Source organism: Manis javanica, chromosome 12, assembly GCF_040802235.1.
Source record: "Manis javanica isolate MJ-LG chromosome 12, MJ_LKY, whole genome shotgun sequence".
In the NCBI taxonomy this organism is placed as follows: Eukaryota; Metazoa; Chordata; class Mammalia; order Pholidota; family Manidae; genus Manis; species Manis javanica.
In genome coordinates, this window is record NC_133167.1 from 69,087,190 (window position 1) to 69,100,850 (window position 13,661).

The window sequence follows — 13,661 nt, forward strand, 5'->3', positions numbered from 1 at the left end:
GCCATTTTTCCTGTTAAGTCTTCTTATCAGACTACTACTTGGCTATCTCTACATTTAACCTATATTTTTCCCATTAAAATTTCATCATTGTCTTTATATATCAACTCTCTAGATTCCTCCCAGATAAAAATATGTCATAAATAAATCTTTCAATATGCTAACTTACTCTACTTGATAGAATTCTATTTAAGATTTTTGCACCCATTATCAGTTAGAAAGATTGACCTGCATTTCATGTCTTTACCAGATTTTAAGATTAACACCCTATCTATAGTGCAGAATAGACCAAATATCAAGCCATCATTTTTGGGGGGTGGATGTGTATGTTATATTTAGAATCAGTTTATAAAGATTGGGAATTATTTTTATTTGAAAATCTATGAAAAATTACCTATTTTTAGGTAGAGAAATTCCTTATAACTTCCCAAATCTTAATCAGTTGTTTCTTAATTGACAAACATTTATGTTGTCAGTTTCTTAAACCAATCTTTTCTTAAATCAATCTTCATACTATATTTTGTAAGGAAATCAATCCATTTTTGAATTTCAATTTTATCAGCTTACAACTGTCCAATGGATAATGACTTTAATTAGTCACTTAATTTAAAAAATCTCATTGCTCTCTCAAATTTATCAACAATTTATCAATTGTATGACTTATATTTTTTAAATTATCTGGACTCATTCTTATTTAAATTTTTTTCTCATTTTCCAATTAATATAGTTATTATTTGTATTGCTTACCTTTTTCTTTTCATTTGGACAATGACATGTTTGCTTTCCCAAACCTCAAGATCCCCCTACTCAATAGCTTTGCATCCCCCACTTTCTTTAGGATTAATGTAAAGCAGGACCCTGAGAGCCTCTGAAGCTGGAGCGACGGCGGTGAATCCCAGCTGCCACAAAACAGGGGAGTAGCCCAGGAAAAGTCACTTCACTTTCCATCCAGTGTCACACTGGCAGGACCCGGCTGTATCCTCCCTACTGGACCATTCCAGGATGAACCAAGATCTAACCAGTGAAGACAGGAGCAGACCCTAGTAAAGAGCAGCTGCAACTTGTTACCATCATCTTTACTGTCAGAAACACCTAGGGAAAACTTCTCAAAAAAACTGGCCAAATCAAAGAGTTTCTTAGGAGATATTTATGTTTGTATTATTTCTCCTAGTATATCAGTGTGTGTTGTTCAGAATTATGAGATTATAGAATGTATACTCTGCTTTTTGCATTTAGCCTCTTTTGACCTAACACATGATCAATGTTTGGTAAAACACAGGTATTTTTGAAGTTACCTTTTTTCTACTGAATTCCTGCCATTAAGTATCATTTATGTTTATTATCAATAATACTGACACTCACATAGAAGTCTTACTCTGTTCGTGTATATTAAGCCACTGAACACTCACAAGGACCTACCAGGTAGGTTCCGTTATTTTCCCAGCTCTACAGGTGAAGCAGCCACGCCACACAGAAGGCAGGTATCATACCCAAAGTCACAAAGGTAGGAAGTGACAGAGGCAGGATTCAAACTAGGTACTCTGACTGCAGAATGCACAATCCTAACCACTTCACTCCCCACTTCCTGGTTTGGTTCAGTGCACTAGATTTAAAATTAAACCTGAATCAGCTTCCAATCATAAACTACTAATAGTGAATATAATTTCTTACTACAATTTTGATCTGTAGTTTCTACCATTATTTTGTGTTGTAGGGACCCATATAAATTTGAACCCTTTTTATTAATGTGCTAATATTTTAGAATTAATCTTTCTTTTATCATTTTTGAAAATGCTAAAGCTTGACTGGTCCCTTTTATTCCAACATCTACCTCACCAAAGTTTAACTGCAAAATGTCTTTTTGTTTTCAATTTATTATTTCTATGTACAATGTTACTACATTTTAGTTGTTAATGTTCTTTACCAATGTATGTATGTATAACTTTCCTCTTTCCAAAAGAATTTGATGTTATTCACAATATTTTTACTACCATTTGAGGGTCTTATTTTTATATGTTAATCTATTTGTATCATTATAATTAGTCTAGACTGACTTACCCTGAATTACGTCCATTTTTATTGTCTTTTTTCATTCATGTACTTTCCATATTGTATATTTGACTATTTAAAGATATAACATTAACTATTATATTTATCACATTAAGAACATGTCTATTAAAAAAACCCTAAATATCATTATTTACCCTTATGTCTGAAAATAATAAACAATCAAAAGTAATAGGTAATCACTATTTATTCCTTCAAAGCAATAAAAGCACAGTATTTGTCTTCCTCTCTCCCTTATTGCTTCTCCATTCTTCTCTCAACCTCCAGATCCCCTAAAGAATATTGTTTACTATTCTAAAAAGCAATTTTCTTTTTCTTTTTTACTTTCAGGTAGTTACATTCTACTTTCATGTAGTCCATTATAATAATCACTCATAGTTAACACTGTAATAGTAAACTTTCTCCAATTCCTGGTCTCTTCAAAGAAACTAACACATCAAAACTGTCTTCAGCTATCTTGAAGCTATAAAATCTGGTCTACATATTTTTTCAATGTTTGTGTGTCTCTAAGTCTCTCTACTGCAAGGAAAGAGATCAAGAGGAAGGAGATTCTCAGCTGGATGACTGAACTCTAGGGCACCTTCACCTTTCAGTGCACCATTCCTGGGTTTTGATTATCTGGGTCACTAATACAAAGTTATTATAATTTGCATTCTTTTGAATACTTGTCCCCTTACATTTTTTGCCTGAAGATTTAAAAATTATTGCTAATGTTCAAAATGTAAACAGGTTATGTCTAGGCATTATTCTCTAGTTGTTTAACTCTTAAAGGATCTTAAACAGCTTTCCAATTTCCAGGCTAAGATTTTCTTTCTAATTACGGGACATTTTCTACAATTATGTTTCAAGTACAAACTCTGTGCAATTCCTTTACATATTTTCCTAAAGCACAATTATCTCCATGCTCTTTTAAATAAGTTAGCAACTTTTTCCCTGACCTGCATTCATGCAGCTAATGCTTCTGTTTGCTGATTTTCTAAGCCCAGCTCTGTCCTATACCAATGCATCTACTTCTTTCTATTCTAAAGATGCTCTTACTTGGCCTACAGCTACCACCCTGGCAACACAGTCTCCAACATACCCCCTTCCCGATTTCTTTTTCCACAGATTTTAAACCTTCAGTAAGTCTCTCTAGAGAATACTTTGCCCATGCTCTGAATTATTTATGATTCTTGTGGCTTTTAAATTCAATTATTGTTGATTTTTTTCAGGGTTCTTTTAGCTCCTTCTTATGGGCTGACAAATCTCTTCTTTGTCACGAGCTGCATTTTTTTTAACATTATAGATTTCCTTCATCTCACTTTACAGAGCTTTCATGGGTTAAATCCAACAGAGGAAGTATCATGCGTTGCTCCACCAGCTTTTCAGCTCTTACCCACACTGAGGATTTTGCTTATTTGTGTTTTAAGGCTATTTACAATAAACAGTCCCTATCCATATGGTCCCTGACTTAACAATGGTTCAACTTACGATTTTTCAACTTTACAGTGACATGAAAGTAATACGGATTCTAGAAACTGTACATAGAAATTTTGAATTTGGCTCTTCTCCTGGGCTACTGATGTGGGGTCAGATCCTCTCTCATGATGCCAGCAGGGCACCGAGTGTAGTGCCCAGCTGGCCACGTGACAAGGGTAAACACCCTGTAGGCTGACAGCCATCCTGTCCCCAACACTGCCGTTCCGTTTTTCACTTTCAGTACAGTATTCAGTCCATTACATGAGACAGTCAGCACTTTATTATCAGTAGGCTTTCTATTAGGAGATTTTTCCAACTGCGAGCTACGCAAGTGTTCTGAGCACATTTAAGGTCGGCTGAGCTGAGATATGATGTTCAGGAGGTCAGGTGTAGTAAAGGCATTTTCAACTTAAACAATATTTTCAATTTACAATGGGTTTATCAGGACGTAATCAGTAACTTGAGGAAGATTTATACATTAAAATTCCTCCTCTGAAGATAGTACATGGAAACTTCAATTTGGAAAATCAGAATATTTTATTTTACATGGAAGAGTAACAGCCTTGTCCTTAAAAAGCAACAAGGAAGGAGTGACGAGCAAACAGGACTAACACCTTCAGCCAAAATACATTCTTTATCATTGAAGGGCAGATCCCTGGAACAAAAGCCACATCTCAACTTGAGCCTCCCCACTATCCTTGCTGCCCTTACCCCGTGTCTCACTCCTTCCCTCTCTGCTCCAGGAGAGGGTTACGCACCAGGTAGTGGAGTCAAATGATAGACTTGTATGTCAATTTTGCTCACCACCAAGAACTGGGTTTTAAAAAGACAGGTAGGCCCAAACACTGAGAGTGACTGGTGGTTACCATGGGGGAGGGGTTGGGGTGAGTGGGGAGGGGTGAGCAGAATGAACAGGCACGAAAATTCTCTATCATAATATAAGCTGCTCATGGGGATGGTAGTACAACATGAAGAATATAGCCAATGATTCTGTAACATCTTCCCATGTTGACAGATAGTAACTGCACTAGTGGGGGTGAGGATTTAATAATGTGGGTAACTGTTGAACCACTGTGTTGTATACTTAAAACTAATATAAGATTGTATATCACAATAAAGGAGCCATGGACATACAATGGGGAAATGACAGCCTCTTCAACAGTTGGTGTTGGCAAAACTGGACAGCTACATGTAAGTGAATGAAACTGGATCACTGTCTAACCCCACAAACAAAAGTAAATTCGAAATGGATCAGACCTGAATGTAAGTCATGAAACCATAAAATTCTTAGAAAAAAATACAGGCAAAAATCTCTTGGACATAAACATGAGCAACTTCTTCATGAACGTATCTTCCCAGGCAAGGGAAACAAAAGTAAAAATGAACAAGTGAGACTATATCAGCTGAAAAGCTCTGTACAGCAAACAACACCATCAGAAGAACAAAAAGGCATCCTACAGTATGGGAGAATAGATACATAAATGACAGATCCGATAAAGGCTTGACATCCAAAATATATAAAGAGCTCATGCACCTCAACAAACAAAAAGAAAACAATCCAATTAAAAAATGGGCAGACGAGCTGAACAGACACTTCTCCAAAGAAATTCAGATGGCCAACAGACACATGAAAAGATGCTCCACATCGCTAGTCATCAGAGAAATGCAAATCAAAACCACAGTGAGTTATCACCTCACACCCGTAAGGATCGCCACCATCCAAAAGACAAACAACAACAAATGTTGGCAAGGTTGTGGAGAAAGGGGAACCCTCCTATACTGCTGGTGGGAATGTAAATTAGTTCAACCATTGTGGAAAGCAATATGGAGGTTCCTCAAAAAACTCAAAACAGAAATACCATTTGACCCAGGAATTTCATTTCTAGGAATTTACCATAAGAATACAATAGCCCAGTTTGAAAAAGACAGATGCATCCCTATGTTTATCACAGCACTGTTTACAATAGCCAAGAAATGGAAGCAACCTAAGTGTCCATCAGTAGATGAATGGATAAAGAAGATGTGGTAGATACACACAATGGAATATTATTCAGCCATAAAAAGAAAACAAATCCTACCATTTGCAACAACATGGATGGAGCTAGAGGGTATTATGCTCAGTGACATAAGCCAGGTGGAGAAAGACAAGTGACAAATGATTTCACTCATATGTGGAGTATAAGAACAAAGAAAAAAAACTGAAGGAACAAAACAGCAGCAGAATCACAGAACCCAAGAATGGACTAACAGTTACCAAAGGGAAAGGGACTGGGGAGAATGGGTGGGAAGGGAGGGATAAGGTGGGGGAAAAAGAAAGGGGGCATTACGATTAGCACGTGTAATGTGGGGGGTGAGGGGGCACAAGAAAAGCTGTACAACACAGAGAAGACAAGTAGTGATTCTATAGCATCTTACTACACTGATGGACAGTGATTGAAATGGCATTTGTGGGGGAAATTTGGTGAAGGGTGGAGCCTAGTAAACATAATGTTCCTCATGTAATTGTAGATTAATGATACCAAAAAAAAAGATTGTATATCAATGATACTTCAATAAAAAAATAAAAAATAAATAAAGTAAAATAAAGATAAGGAGGAAGAAAAAAAGCTAATGTTGCTCACTGCTAAGCATTCCCCTGATTTTATTTCCTCTGATTCTTTGTACAGCCTGTTGTATTCCTTAGCTATAAAACTGAAGTTAACACATGAAAGGCTTCAGGTACAAAATTAAAGATCCTATCAAACTGGCCCCAAAGCAAACACAATTGTGAGCAAGAACACAATACTTACATGGTAACAGCGCTCGGAATTCCAGTAGACAGTCAAGTTTGTCCCGGCCAGTTCATTATGGATTAGCAGTAAAGCCTGGTCCATCTTCAGCTCTACATGCCTTGTTTTGTCTAAGTATGATGACAATTAGAAAAAAACGTTGGAAAAAAAACAGAAAAACAGGGCACCTGACAGTTATGTTAGAGACAAAGTGTGTGAACAAATGCCTGCACTCCAGGGTCACTGGGGCCTCTCGTCCCTTACTTTGTGTACACACAGATGGGCACGTACATGCTCATGCACACACTGGTCCCCTTTTGCATAGGTGCCTCTATTACAAACGATTCAGCCAACACCATCACATCCAGTGTGTTATCAGACCACGTAAGGACCTTATATACATCAAGTGTTTCGGAGGGACAGGAAACCAGTCTAGGAGTTTCCACACACCGTCTATTTCATAATATCTCAACCTCGCAACCTAGGTATTCTCTCCATTTTACAGATGAAGAAATTAAGGCTCACAATGACTTAATGATTGCCCGTGTCCACAAGGACTCTCTCTAACATCACTGATCTGAACCCAACTTGTTTTCAAAACCCAAGCTTTCCTTAACCACGTTGCTTGGCTCCGAGGGCAGCCGGGGCAGCCCCGAGGCCTGCAGAAGCCTAGATGTCGGGAAGCGGGCCAGCAGGGCCTGGGGGATTTGCACACCCTGTGAGCCAGAGAAGCTCTGCTGCATAGCACTTGAGCATGGGGTTCTGAATCTCCTCCTGCTTTCCACTGTGGATGTGAGGCACGTAAGGAGAGAATAAGCCTCAGTCTGAAGGGCACAAAGGCCCACTGCTTTGGGTTCCCACGGCTTAGAGCTCACCACTTTACTAGAGGCTCTTGGACATCAAAACGATGCGCATTGAAATCTGCCAATTTGGTAGGAAAACAAAGTGAACTATTGCTAGCTAACTTGAGGCAAAATGTTTCATATTATATTATAAGAAAGAAAAATTAATTTGCCCTCTAGCTTCTAGGGAAAACAAAGAGGGAAAACCATTTAATATCACAACAAGAAGGGGTAATCTAGCCTCTTTATTGTGTAATATGGAAGCTTCCTTCAGGGCTCCCTCAACTCATCTGGATGGTTAGTTAATTCAGGAAATTCCTCACTGTAGCCAGCCTAAATCTCTCATGTTTATATTTACCTTAATTTACCCTTATTTAGCTCTCAGTGAAGACAAAATACACAGCACATAACCCTTAATAATCCACTGAAGCTTTTTTTCTTGGCCTAAATAAAGCTTTACCAATCTCTTTTGCTTTTCTTTGGTGTCCTTCTGGAAAGAAAGCTCCTAGCAGAAGCAGTGTTTGGGGCCAGGGGTATAACATGGTGGCCTAAGTGTGAGAACTCAAAGTTAGACCGATTTGAACTTGAATCCTACGCTGCCTCAGTTTCCTCATCAATAAATTGGGAGGCTTAAGGTTCTGCACCCAATTTCCAACATGAGGTAGAGTCCCACACCTCCAAGCAATTCTCCAACACAGGCTGGGAGTCCTACAATCCAACTCAACTCTGACATGATCTATCTACCCTGAGAGGGAGCAGACAGCGTAGGGGCTATCCCCCAAGACTATGGTCACATGGCTGCTTCTCCAGGCAACCAGCCCTGATCTTATATGAAGACCAAATCTCTTCATATAAATCACAATATCAGAAGCCGTAACAGATTATTCTTCATAGGATAGCGGGGAAGGCTATAAACGATAAAATATGTAAAGTGCTTGGCACAGAACCTAAAGCAAAGCAAGTGTTCGACACATGATGAAACGGCCAGGCAACAGCCAACCAGCACAGTTCCTTTAGGGTTAGGAAAATACGGCTAAATGTTTATAAATGCTTTCTTCTTTTGCATTAAATTAATTCATTTGTAATACTTACACAAATTTATTCAATGTATTGAATACTACTTAAATATGAATCAATGTTTATTCAGTTATTCAAATTTATATAATTCATTAGATTTATTTTCAATTTCTTCTCATTACCTATTTCCTCCTATTTTAAGAAATGATGCTATAAACATCTGAAAATTCACGTTTTTCTTGTGACTGGTTTCTTAAGAATGAACTTGTAGGAGTAAAATTTTACAACTTTGTTTTTTAGTGGCTTTTTATTGGTATCATTAATCTACAATTACATGAGGAACATTATGCTTACTAGACTCCCCCCATCACCAAGTTGCCCCCACAAAGACCATTACAGTCACTGTCCATCAGCGTAGTAAGATGTTGTAGAATCACTACTTGTCTTCTGTGTTGTACAGCCCTCCCTGTGCCCCCCCCACATTATAAATGCTAATCGTAATGCCCTCTTTCTTCCCACCCCCTCTTATCCCTCACTTCCGACCCCTCCTCCCCAGTCCCTTTCCCTCTGGTAACTGTTAGTCCATTCTTGGGTTCTGTGAGTCTTCTGCTGTTTTGCTCCTTCAGTTTTTCTTTGTTCTTATACTCCACAGCTGAATGAAAAATTTTACAGCTTTTTAAATCGCTTTTGATACATATTGCCTTCCCAACAGAAAATAGTTTGGAACAACAGCTGGCTTTGTCTAATGTCTCATGACTTTTTTTGTGGATAATCTAACCATAATTGATAAGAATGAGTGTACTGAATCAATGTACATAGGATAACAAGTTTTTAGGTGAACTTTAAAAATATTTTCCCCCAATTCTCTTTGGAAACCTAAAAACCGTAAAGTTTGGCTAAGAAGCTAAGTGATGAGTTAAGTTAAATGTATTGAGTATTCAGATCATTTCCAAATAAGATAATGCACCCAAACACTAATCACTGAACACAGGCTTATCCACTTTCTGCTCCTTTTACAGAAGAACTAAAGTGGTGGGTGGAGTAAGTTAAAAATGTATGCTTACATTTTTCTATGTGAATTTCAGACTTTAAAAGCTCTTAATATTCATCAATACTAATTCTTTTATATGGGGGAGTGTGAAGGGCTCAGTCCTAGCTAAATTAGAATCGCCTGGAAGCTAAAAAAGCAAAAGCAAAAGCAAAAACCACCAATGCCCTGGCTCCACCCCAGACCAATTAAATCAGGACTCTGCCCACCCAGTTTCATTTTTAAGATTTCCTCTCAAAACAATACAAAAACCTCCCCAAGTGATTTCAATGTGCAGCCACCCTTGAAGAAACTGTAAGGAACAGGAGATTTTGACACCATTGCACTGTTTTGCATTATTTGGACGTTCAAAGAAACACTGAGTCGGTATCACACACCCATTTAGGAAGGACGAAATTCCGAAACCATCCAATATGACATCTAAAATGAATCGAAGCTCAGTTTCAAGAAAAAGTTGCCAGCTTCCAATACAGCTGACCTTAGAAGGAGCAGGGCAACATCAAGGGGCGTTACATAAGAACCGGCAATTCCTTCCTCCGCTTCCTGTCTGCAATCCTTGAGGAGGAAAACAACCGAAGTCACCTTTCAATAGTGGCTGAGTTAGTTGACCGTGCTGTTTGTATATTAGACTTTTATTTCATTTCCAAATATTTAATTTCTGGTTCTAGCTTTCTGCGCATGAATATATTTGCTGGGAATATTTTAAAAGACATATTCCATGCGGTTTTTTTTCTTTTTCGGTAAACTTGGGTCCTCAAATCATAGGAAGATGAAGTTTTTCGTAGGAGGCTGTCGGGGAAAAGCTGGGATCCGGGTGGCACTGAAATAAAGCCTGGCTGCCCTCTCAGCCCAGCTTCGTGAAGGTTCTGGGGTGCGTCGCTTAAGTACACCAGTATGTTCTCCCTCACTGCACAAAAGTACTATTACAAACCACCTTTTTCCTAAAATGATAATCGTGATTAATTGGGGCTGACGTGCAAAGACAAAGCGCTGTACGGGATGGATCCCTGGCCAATTGTGAGCGGGCAGGTTATGTAACCTCTTGGGGTCTGTTGCCTCCATTATAATAAAAGGAGGGAGTGGCGGGAGTTTTGGTGGGGGTGGGAAAGGCACACCAACCGAGCAGCTAGGATACTTTTTCCAAATGCACTTCGCCTTTGCCCTACAAGATTCCGATTGGGGAGGGGCGGCCGTTTGTACTACACACTCCTGCACCCAAATGCCCGTAATGGATACAGGAAAACGGAAGCGAGAAGGGGGGAGAGAAGAAGGTGACTATCAGCTCCGGCGACAGACCTTCGCCATACGCTGACCGGCCAGGCTCTGCCGCGTGACTGACCCCACGGTCCCCGACCAGACCATCCCCGGGGAGGATCTCGGGGCCTGGGAGGCGCGTCCTGGGGTCCAAGAGAGGCCCGGGTATTTACATTTCTCCCCAGCTTCTCTGGTGAGTTCGGAGACCAGCCAAGTTCGGGACACACTCGGGAAGCCGCGTGCCTGTCCTCGCGGGCCGCACAGTGGATTCGCCGGCAGCGGGACCCCGCCCGGTCGCGAGCCCGCGGGGGCGACCCCTCCCGGCCCCTTGGCGCGAGCCCGGCCCGCGGGCGGGCGGGCGGGCGGCTGGGAGAGGGTCCGACCACCGGCGCCGCCGCCAGCGGAGCCCTCCCTCCGTGGGCCGTTCCCGGGAAGCGGGCTGCCCGCGCGGCAGAGCTCCGGGCCCGCCCGCGGGTGCTTCCCCGGCCTTCCCGCCCCGCCGGGCCCACCAAGGCTCGGTCCCCCTCAGGCGCGGGTTGCACCGTGCAAAGGACCCTGTCGCCGCCCTCCAGGCGCGGCCGGGCGTCCAGCACGCCCTCCCGAGGCCTGTCCGTCCCTCCCTGAGCCCGGCCCGTGGGGAGGCGCGGGTCCCCGGCCGGGACCGTCCGGCCGGAAGTCGCCCGCAGACTCGGCGCTCACGGCCGGGGCAGCCCCGCGTGCTTCCCGGGAGCCGGCGGCCTCTCGCGGGGGTCCGATCGGCCAGGGGACGCCGGATGCCCACGGCGCCCGCTCCGGATTGTCCGCGAGCGCGCGCCCGGACCCGGCGAGCCTCCGGGCGGCGGCGGCGCAAGACCCACCTCGGGGCGGGGCGGCCCTAGCGTCGCGCTCCGGGGAGCCTCCGGGGGCCAGCAGCGCGGCGCTCAGCACCGACGCCACCAGCAGCAGCGCGCCCAGCGCCCGGCCCGCAACCCGCGGCCCGCTCATGCCGCCCGCCGCCGCCGCGCTCCCGGGCCCTGCGCTTCGTGGCGGCGCCAGGCCGCGCTCCCGTCATCACCCCCCGCGGGCTGCCGTCACCGCCCGGGCGGCGCGGGGCGGGGAAAGGGCCGCGCGCTCCCGCGGATCTCGTCGGGCGCGCGGCCAGGATCCGGGTGCGCAGCGCCTTCTGCCCTGGGGACAGACGCCTGGGAGACGCGCCCGCCGGGTTCTGCCGGCTCCCTGAGCAGCGCTCCGCTGGGCTCCGGCGTCAGGCCGGGCACCGCACACACGGGTATCCTCGTCCTCCGCGCACATTCCGGAGGTGCGCTGGTGAGCAAGACACGCAGAGTCCCGGCCCAAAGGCGTTACTATCCGGAGGAGAGGTGCGACCTAAAGGCCGCCACGCGCTGACATGGGAGCTCTTGTTTGCAGAGTCAAATGAACTTGGCAAACACTCAAGGTAGGAAAGCAAGGGAGGGGCTTTTATTCAGAGATAAAGTGAGAGGACAGAGTCCCTGGCTCACTCTGGGAGGGGACAAGAGAACCCGGGGTGCGTTCTCTAGCGGATTTATAGGCGGTTTAGGATTTTTAGGAATGTGATAAAGGGTTAGGGGTGCAGACTTTTTAAGTGGTCCCAGAATGCTTATGTGTGGTGAGACACCATGTCTCCTCTCCTATTACTAGTCTTCCAACTAATTCTGCGGAATAAACTCAACACAAGGAATTTACCTATCCTGTTCTTCACCAAGATAGTGGTTACTCAAGCAGTGGGGACATATCAGTTAAGACTGCCTGCCCTGCCTTAAGATAGGCTGTTGGATTGTTGTCTGATTACCAGAGAATATGTTAGGAATCTTACTTCTCAACTGTCTGCTTTTTTTTAAATGGAACTTTAGCCTTGAGATGGAGTCCCTCCTGTTCTTACTATACTGTTTGTATCTCAGCATTTTTCATCATCGGCAGGAAAAGTTGATGAGGCTTGTCCCCCGTCTCTGCCCCACCTCAGTGCCACCTCTCAGGCAACGCTGATAACGCTCAGATACCAGGCTCTGAGAAGGATGATGCGCAGCGACACTCCTAGCTCCAGCCTGGGAAGCTCTCACCGTTCTCATGGGACCAGTATAAAAATGCTCCTGCAAGTAGTGACTCTGGCATCTTACTACACTGAAGAGCAGTGACTGCAATGGGGTGTGGTGGAGACTTGATAACATGGGTGAATGTAGTAACTGAAGGGTCCCCACCAGTAAGATGGCAAACTTCCGGCTTCTCTTTGGGGTCCTCAGTTCCCGCCGGCGCCACCTGAAGCCCAATCACCTCTCGCCCCCCTCCCAATCCCAGCACCTAGCTAACAGCCACCAGCCCCGCAGAAGTGACACCTCAATCAATTCATGCCCCTTCCTATATAACCCAGCACCTTTCCCTAATAAAGCAGAACTCTCCGGTGAATTGCTGCTATGTGTCGCTCCTTTCCTTTCAGTAACCACATTGTTTTTCATGTGAAACCTTCATACGAGTGTATATCAATGATACCTTAGTAAAAAAAAATTTTTTAATAATGCTCCTAGCACATGGGAGGAAGTTGAGGGGGATAAAGGGGCACAAAAATTCTCTTAGTGTAATAGTGTAAGCTGGTCACGGGAATGGCAGTCCACATGGAGAACATTCTGTAACATCTTCCTGTGTTAATAGCTAGTTAACCGCACTAGGGAGAGGTGAGGATTTTATAACATCAGTAACTGTTGAACCACTGTGTTGTATGTTGAAACCAATATATAGTTGTATATATATTGAAACCAAGATGGTATATCAAGGACACTTTCATTTTAAAAAAATAGGCTACCTATACATATATATATAAAAGAATGTTTGTAGTGGAGTGGTTTGAAATTGCAAAAACCTGCAAACAGTTCACATATCTATCAGTAGAGAAAATGGGTAAATTGTGGTGTAATACATGCAGCACTAGAAATGATCTAGAGTTGCATCTGTTGGCATGGATGAATCTCAAAAATAAGGCTGAGAGGTAAAGACAAGTTGTAAAAATACCTTAGCAATGACTTAGATACTAAGTGTAAAGTCAAGAAAAACAATACTTTATGTTGTTTAGGGATATATGCATATATAATAAGAGTATAAAGACACAGAAGGATAAACATTCAGTTCAAGTAACAGTCGGGAGTAGAGCAGAAACAATGTTAAGAGAGCTGTTTTGCTTCAGATGGCAATGTTCTATTG

General features: G+C 43.0%; 1 protein-coding gene across 1 annotated transcript in view; it reads right to left on the reverse strand.

The window, feature by feature from the left end:
• The window catches only part of HGSNAT (heparan-alpha-glucosaminide N-acetyltransferase), a 53,797-nt gene extending 42,295 nt beyond the window's left edge, over nucleotides 1-11,502 (reverse strand). Inside the window, 3 exon segments of the mRNA XM_073218807.1 lie at nucleotides 6,312-6,421; nucleotides 11,309-11,418; nucleotides 11,420-11,502. Coding sequence (XP_073074908.1) covers nucleotides 6,312-6,421; nucleotides 11,309-11,418; nucleotides 11,420-11,502 — 303 coding nt within the window.
• Nucleotides 11,503-13,661: the final 2,159 nt, after the last annotated feature.